The sequence below is a fragment of the Protomyctophum bolini genome (genome assembly GCF_963924005.1).
Source record: "Protomyctophum bolini genome assembly, chromosome: 18".
Classification (NCBI taxonomy): Eukaryota; Metazoa; Chordata; class Actinopteri; order Myctophiformes; family Myctophidae; genus Protomyctophum; species Protomyctophum bolini.
The window spans coordinates 21,297,831-21,306,802 of record NC_137879.1 but is presented as its reverse complement, the minus strand read 5'-3'; the positions used below and the strand labels follow the sequence as shown (position 1 = coordinate 21,306,802).

Sequence of the window (8,972 nt, the reverse complement as noted above, 5' to 3'; positions counted from 1 at the left end):
AAAAGGCCTTTGTGAAAGCTTTGGGACAGTCCTTGACCTCCCGGGAGTATGCGTGCAAAGTTTCACACCATTGGTCCAAAGATGAGCTGTTAAAAAAAAGCATGCACGCACGCACACGCACGCACGCGCGCGCACGCACGCACGCACGCACGCACGCACGCACGCACGCACGCACGCACGCACGCACGCACGCACGCACGCACGCACGCACGCACGCACGCACGCACGCACGCACACACACACACACACACACACACACACACACACACACACACACACACACACACACACACACACACACACACACACACACACACACACACACACACACACACACACACACACACTGTTGGAGGATGGACGGACAGGGGGCGAAAACTTGTCTCTGACAATATAAAAGACTTACTGTAATGTACACTTTAAGTGAGCAAAAACACCTGTGATAGATACATTGAAAGATACATTTTGTTTTATTGCACTTTTACCATGATGCAACGAAACTCCACAGAAACAATGAGTCAGAATAAAAAATAAAATAAGCATTTGCAAGGCTGAGACGTATCCTCTAAGGGCTTCCAAGGCTCCATCTGTATCTCCACACACAGTACTGACACAGGACTAGATGGAGATGTATATAAAAAATATGGAATTGACGGAGTCCGCATACACATACATTAAGATCTGGGCATCTTATCTATCACTTGTATCTGGGGAATAATATATCCTTTAACCCATTCAGTTAGGAAACCAAACATTCAAGTATTTCTATCATTGCACAGGCACTAGATGTTCCTACTGTATATATTAAATTTCAGCCAGTAACCACTCCTTTGAGCTTTTTTTTGAGCTGTCATCAGCTGTTTGGAGGGAATGAAATGTACATCATGAAGTATAATCTCTCAAACAACAGCAACACCTGGACATATTACAAAAAAATAAAATAATAATAATAATATAAAACTTTTAGTGTCACATTTGGCTTTTTTCGATGCCATAACTTTTTGGCACCATAAATATGACCTCAACAGCAGTTGGAAAGGGATATATGTTGTAAACATGGGCTTAGACACGTACAGTATTAATCAGAAACATTTTGATGGATATATGTTTAAATTTAAGGAGACTGGATTATTGTTCTATGATGATATTATGGTAAGTGGACTGATAGTTTAACTTAATGGTTAACTTAACATGGTTAACTTAATACTTTGTCGACCAATTCTGTCAGGTGACAAAATAAATGTACGTTCAAGTAAAAAAAGGGTTGACAAATACATTGTAGTACACAGTCAATTAAGTATGAATTAGCTTCAGGGTGGGATGGAAAAAGGAGACAGTCACCAAGAAAGGTGAACCTATACTGAGAGGCAATGGTATTTAGCAATGCGTGCACTGCTATTGCACAGGCTAGTTATGCCCTCTTTTGGACAGTTGAGTAAGTGCAAATCTGATGATGTTGCATTAATTCAGTCATAACACAAACAAATTATGATGTTGATTATGTATTATTCATTTCAAATAATAAATACAAAAATCAATAAATAGTCTCTCAAGGACATAACTGATAACCGATAGGGAAAAAATGACTAATCCAGGAGTAAACCGGCACTCCAATCACATATTTCCATTTTGAAAACAAAACAAAAGACCTCTGAAAAAGATCAATAAAAAAGACATTATGCAATAAAACATTTCGTTTTACGTATTAAAACGACAAAGAAGTCAGTTTCTTTAACCTCTGCAATCAAAACACTAGCAATACCATAACACGTGGGAACACAATTCAGCTATGAAGAGGAAGGGTAGAGTGGGGGGTTTGGGGGTGTAGAATAATCTATACAAGTCCCTCAGAATTCACTGAATTCAAAAAGGTGTCCTAAACAAGATGAAGACAAATGCATCTCTTTCAAGACTTTCATGGTTGGATGGTGCTGTAGTGGGTTGGTTGGTTGGTTGTGATGATTGTTAGGATCAGCTGTGGTGATAAAGTGGCCTATTAGGACTCTTAGGTAAAGAGTCTATAGGTAAAGCAGGGTGTGGTCCAGTTACTGCCACATTTTCTGAGTTTCCGCTCTGTCCCTGTGCGTTGAAAATGGAACGCTACCAACATATACAGTAGTGTCCACCATCGGTAAAGGTTAAGTCATTGCACCTTTTGGACCGCACCCATGCAGTCCTATCCGAGGGGCTTGTAGTTCCAGATAGCTCAGTCCCACAACTGGTGACACTTCCTGTGTCAAAGTCAACACATGGGCCTCTGAGAATGTTATGTACAGATGGATGTCATCTGTTACACAATACAGCAGTCCAGTTAAAGACAATGACTTTAGCGCAGTGTTGTATCGCCATGCTTTCAGTCCTATCCAGCTAGTACTCAGCTCCCAGGTGGTTAGCTCCATGTGCCCAGCCAGCTACCTCCGTCGCGGGGCCATGTAGGTGTGGTCTGTCCCTCGGTCTCCCTGTAGGTCATCCTCCACCACGTTGCTGTAGCCCTCCTTTTCAATGCAGTCAGCTAGCACCCTTAGCACCTATAACCCATGGAAATACAGTATGACATTATGTTATAATAGATTTCAGTGATCAAACACATTGAAAGACAATTTCCCAAACTGCTCAAAAACAGAGAAAAAAAGCTTTAGAAAAGAACACTGTTAGTTAGAAATGCTTCATGGCAACAGGTGACATTCAAATAGTACACTTTTCTAAAACAGCACGCACGCACGCACGCACGCACGCACGCACGCACACACACACACACACACACACACACACACACACACACACACACACACACACACACACACACACACACACACACACACACACACACACACACACACACACACACACACACACACACACACACACACACACACACACACACACACACACACACACACACACACACACACACACACACACACACACAGGAGATTTATTGGCATGAGAAAACATACACGGTAGGTGAGAATAGAGTGTGCTTGTTCATCCACTTCCTATCTATTTTCATTGCGGAGAGAGTGTGAATGCAAAGCAGTTACCTGGCGTAATCTTCGGTCCATGGCCTCCAGGTGTGGCTGTATGAGGATGGGGCTGAGGCGGTCTCTTACCAGGGACTCAGACATCAGGGTGGAGAGCTGGTACTCTTCCTTTGCCAGCAGCTGTAGACGCAGGTGGGTTGACTGCCTCAGCCTGAAGGTAAGAGTAGTAGATTAATGTTAGTGTAATTCAGACTCTCTCCCACCCACACAAAATCAGTGTAGGAGCCCCAAAGGGCTGTGTATGCTCTCCACTCTTTTTCCCTCTATACAGATGATTGTAGAGGCAGTCCCAATGAGTTCTATATTACTTGTTAACAAAAAACTTAAACTTACAAGTAACATACTTAACCAGTGGGCCTCTCTACAAGCTCACAGAGTAAGCTTTTCAATCTATTCACCAAGACCTGGCAATCAAAATGAGATTACCTCAGACGAAAGAGGGGGCTTGCAAATTGCGGCTAACTGTCATCAAACGCATGCAATAGCCTACTATACTGAATGTAAGAAAAATTATACAGTCGGATTGTGCTGCCATCAAAAGCACTGCGCTATATGTTGTAAACGAAACTGTCACTACACTATGTTGTAAAGCAAATTCATTACAACTGTAGGCTATATTATACTATATTGTCAAATTAATTTAAGTGTATAAGAGAGAGAGAGAGAAATATACAGGAAAAGGCGTAAAAATCCAGGTCCAGGTACTGAAGGTGGATTTGTTGGTAAACCTTTATTAAAGAAACGTGTGTCGGCTTGTGCCTTCTTCAGGGTGTGACACTAAAAATAGAGTAATTGAAGAGTGCATCTACAATGCCTGCAGTCGATGTCTATAATATTTAGCAAAAATTTTATTTTGCTGCAATGTGAAACTTTCATGTTCAACGCGGGATTCAAAGTGGAGACTAAATAGCATAACATAGCAAAGAAAAGTACAAATAATGTTTGACTTGATGCATATTTATATCGTCTTCTCTGTCGGGTGGAAATTATGTTCAAATTCAAATAGCAAAGTAGCAGATTGAGCTTGTATATCTGCTACTTTTGATCCTTTTGTGCGATGCCGTAGTATGATCAAGTAGGGCATTCATTTACAAAGTAACACAAAAGATATGGAGATAAGAGGTTTCTGCCCAACGAATATGAGACTAATGTTAAATGATTTGGGGTGAATGTAATTGGGTTATTAGTTTAGTCTTTATTGCTGAGTACGTTTCATTTACTCATTCAATCCACCTGATACTGCTTCCAGAGGACGTTTTACCTGCAGCATTGACTCAAAGGAACCAGAATGGAGGTCTCATCATGGGAGTGCTTTCCAAACCTAGAATGAAACATAGCAGCGGGAGAGTCATCTACTGCAGTGGTTCTCAAACGTCTTCATGTCATGCCCCCAAATTAATGTATTTGGCCATGGACCACCACCATGAAATGTTGTGAAACGGACCACAATTTATGTTGTTAAAATGTATAGGGTGATTAAACAGATTTTGATGCTAGATTTCTTTCCTTTTTTATATTATTATTATTATTTATTTATTTGCTGGGGACCCCCTGGAACCCCTTTGAGGACCCATGGGGGTCACCGGACCCCACTTGGAGAAACACTGATCTCATATAACATTAAAATCATTACCCTTACTTTCATTATCCATGTATTTTATTATGTTTAAGCCATATCATTGCTAAATTCTTAAAATTATTGTAGTTCAGTCAGACAACTCACGGATAGATTTAACCAATACTTATTGGTATAATGAGAATACAAGTGTGCATATATTTGACTTGACGTTCGGCTCTGCTGCATCTTCTCCCTGCTCGGCGCGATTAAACACCATCATAAAACATTAAGAGCAGGGAGATAGATATACAATAAAACCCCCATGGGGAGCATAAATAACAGAGCCCACCGGTGGTGCTGGGGTGGTGGTGGGAGCAAACATCACATAACAACCAGGAACAATATGCAGAGGAAGACAGGAAGAGCATACAGTCTAGAGAGCTTAAGTAGCCAACCCAATGGTCAGCTGACTGCCACATCAGCGAATGACGTGTGGGACACACTTATACACCCACATAGAAAATCTTCATGTTAATCCCTTGAGTATAGTATGCGCCTTTGAGCACGGCATGAACTCCCTCGAGTATGTCTGACTGAACTAACTCTGCACGCTACGTCTCATTTCCTGTTTCAATATACCATATCAACAGTGAAAGAGATCTTCTTAAACATGAGCTCACCCTCTGCCATTATCCAGATGGATGATGAAAGTGTCATTGCCGAACTTCTCAAATGTCTCATAATGGTGCCGATCCATATTTCCTGCAGGTGACAACATGCCAATAAATCAGCCAAGAGTGTCTGTCTGTCTGTCTGTCTGTCTGTCTGTCTGTGTGTGTGTGTGTGTGTGTGAGGTTGGAAAATCCCATTTCAGCACTAAAAGGCAACATACTTTGTGTGTAGTGCGTTCCTGTCATGAATCTCATAATGCACTGTATCATCTCACCCATGAGGAAGTCAAAAATGGTCATGTCCATAATGTCCAGTAGTCGTGTTCCGCTGTCATAAGGCGGGGTCTGTTTCACCTCCTCACAGTAGTCTGGGTCCACTTCCCATCTAAATGCAACAGAGGATACATAAAATCAGTGATATATCACACACACAGCACAGTACGACATACAGTATCACACAGCAATAAGCATCTGACAGATCTGAACGGTGCATTAATAAAGGTTGTCCTTATTGTGCAAGTGAAGAAGACGGTGTGTGGGTTATTTCACTTTATTCTATATAGAGCATAGCAGTGGGTGTGGTTTTCTGGACCCACTGAAAACTCTCCAATTCATTTTTTCCCATTGAGATTTAAAAAAATATTTATATCAATTATTCTAAGCCTAGATCAAGCCATACATGATCCTGGTGAATCATGACCATAAAACCTTTGATTCTGTGAAAAAGATCTTTTCAAATATTTAATTATATGATACTATATTTAATAAATACCTTTTGTTTAGCATTTTTTATTTAAAATTAAAATGTTCACAGAATCAAAGGTTTTATGGTCATGACTCAGGTGTGTCAAAAGTGCCAGGACAGTGGTGAGACAAGTTAAGACAAATGTTATTGTCCTGAAGGAAATTTGTCTTGGGAGTCGGGACACACAGTGGTCAAGGATGAACATGGTGGATGCAGCAGTACTGGCACAAGTGAAGTGCTGTGTAGAAAAGACACTAGGTGGCAGCAGAGAGCAACTAGTGCACACAGACTGTCGCCACACAAGAGGTACAATACCTACATTACATACACAGACTGCCACCCTGTGGTGAAAGAAGTACTCAGGTTTGTTTTAGACTCCCATGTCATATAATCAGTAGCCTCGGATATAATACTTTTCAGGTGGGCCTGAAAGTCTGCTTGGTATGTATGTCCATGGAACCAAGTAGTACAATTAACAAAATTGCAATTAAAAAATAAAGAATACAAAAAAAGGTCACATACTTCCCAGATTAAGTTTATTTTACTTGAATAGTGCAAATAAAATATATGAAAATAAAAATATGACCAAGTACACATACAAACAAAATAAACACCAATAGTTTTGATGATGCCAATAGTCCTGGCTTCTTCCATGACACAGCATTTTGTAACCATATTATTTGAAAGATCTCCATCTGCTCACCAGCAAAATATGCTGTCAGCTCCCGTGAATATAAGCAATTTTACTGTGATGAAGGGTATCCAGAATGCGACCTCCCGCCGACCACTCAGTGGCGCGGTTCTTGTATTCTTGTATCTGTTTTACTGAGAATAAGGTTAAAATATGTCTAGGGTTAGGCATAGTTTTACTAGGGTTAAATTTAGGAATAGGTTTAGCTTTTCACACTGTTTTACTGAAGTTAAGGTTAGGAATGAAAACCCAAATCTTTGCTTGTTGACAGGAACAGGAACAGAATACCTATAACAATCTTGTACAAATAAGTAGAAAATAAGTATTCTCAGATTCTTACTCTGCCTTCTTGCGTTTGTGGTAAGAGCGTCTCCAGGGGTTCCTCCAGGTCTTGCGTTTGGCCAGGGCTAGGTCTGGCAGGAAGGCAGCCAGCGATCCTTCAATCTGGTCTGGTTTACCACACAGGGCATGCTCAGTCGAACAGTAGTACGAACACTCACCATAGAAACACACATTATTGGCTGGGGAAAAAAGGGAAACAAGAATAAATTATACTCCATTGCGTGACGGTGTCGTTTGCAGAAACAGATCTTCAGCTAACTATATATATATATATATATATATATATATATTATATATACACACACACACACACACATAGAAATAAATACGATATAATAAAAGGGTATAATACAAGTTAGAAAAAAGTAAACGAGTAATAAGTAAAAAGTAGTTATGCCACTGAAAATGTGTTTTTTCTAGCCCAGCTACATGGTGAAAAATATCTTCACTACTTGAAAGCTACATCATTTTGAAAGTGCTGTATCACACAACACACATTATTTTCTTAGAGAAATGACAAATGAGACCATACCCTTACTTCCAGGAGGCCTCACACACATACAGTATATCTATTCGCACAGTACTAGTTACCTGGGGAATTCTCTGATGAAAATATGCCTCGTTTGTATAAAAAAGAGGAACTACAGTATGCTAAATTACCTACATTTTTGGGGGGGATCTTAGTCAGATCCCATGATAATACTAAACCCAAGTGAATGCGGATCCCAGCAATTTTGGGAACAAAACAGGCTTCGTTCTCAGCACATTAACTAGGAAACTGTTCCTGCTTTATCTATACAAAATAAGTGATCCTTCCTGCATGAAAATGAGTCTAATTCTATTTTGAGTTGTATAATTCTGTGTTTGGGGAGGAGAGTGGTGGCCCCAGAGGCACTTGATGAGCACAGGTCCAGGAATACCTCGCTATGCCCCTGCTTATGAGGGCAATGCCACCTTCCTTAGACAGTAATTACACTCTCGTGGCTGCATGGGGCTGGTGAGCAGTGGGCCTGTGGTTTCTTGCCTGCCTGAGAGGAAGTGCTAAGTGCAAAGTGCCTGCCAAGTGACCTCGTGGTTCCAAGTACAAAATGTAAACATAAAACCAAGTGAAGGGAGAAAATGAGTGAGGTTTTCATCCTTCCTGGCCTGTATCAGTATGACTCTAACTCATTTTGAACTATATAATTCTGTGGTTGGGGAGGGGAGGGGGGGATGGGGTGGCCCAGAGGAGCTTGATGAGCACAGGTCCTCAAATTCCTCGCTATGCGCCTGCTTCTGTACATGACTTTGGCTTCATATGGTGCATTAGGTGCTGGATACATTTCAGGTTATTGATTACTATAGGTTAGGCCAGTGGTTAGCTCAAGGCCCAAAAGAGAAATTAAATGTTTGCCCGGGACCTAAACTAGTGAAAATAGCAGATCTACAAACTCACATGTTGATTGATCCGTGCATTCTTTTTTAATTGATGAAAAGGTGTGACTTTATTTTATGTAGGAAATGAAAAAAGGGGACATTTACTTGTAGACACATAAAAATTGTACCTGGTGATATAAAGAAGGTCCTCCAGAGCTTCTTGTCCCTGGTGACGTCTCTGATCTCCTTGGTCATGTTGACGAGTCTGCCAGCCACAGGAGGGACCCGGCGGAAGTCCAGGATCCTAAGGGACGGATAGATTTGAATACAGTTAGGGTTTATCGATGGCGGTCACTGAGGACAATTGACCCCGGAACCGCTGCTGGCCTATGATCAAATCCCACCGCATCCTCTTTCCTGTCCCTCGTCAACAGCTTTGCTGCCGTCTGTCCGAGGGCTAGTACAAGAGGCCTAGTACACATATAGATCCCTGGGGGACTCTGGTCAAAAAGTATATAGGGTTTAAGTGGTTGAAGGGGGATGTATTGCCCTCTTGTAAAAATCACAG

General features: G+C 41.1%; 1 protein-coding gene across 1 annotated transcript in view; it reads right to left on the bottom strand.

Moving 5' to 3' along the window:
• Positions 1-457: 457 nt before the first annotated feature.
• Positions 458-8,972, bottom strand: part of fam20cb (FAM20C golgi associated secretory pathway kinase b) — a 66,124-nt gene continuing 57,609 nt past the window's right edge. Inside the window, exons 5-11 of the mRNA XM_080789759.1 lie at positions 8,593-8,708; positions 7,047-7,227; positions 5,546-5,655; positions 5,280-5,361; positions 4,303-4,362; positions 3,042-3,192; positions 458-2,528 (exon numbers count right to left, since the gene is read on the bottom strand). Coding sequence (XP_080645885.1) covers positions 2,412-2,528; positions 3,042-3,192; positions 4,303-4,362; positions 5,280-5,361; positions 5,546-5,655; positions 7,047-7,227; positions 8,593-8,708 — 817 coding nt within the window. The 3' untranslated portion in view covers positions 458-2,411. The remainder of the gene's footprint in view (positions 2,529-3,041; positions 3,193-4,302; positions 4,363-5,279; positions 5,362-5,545; positions 5,656-7,046; positions 7,228-8,592; positions 8,709-8,972) is intronic.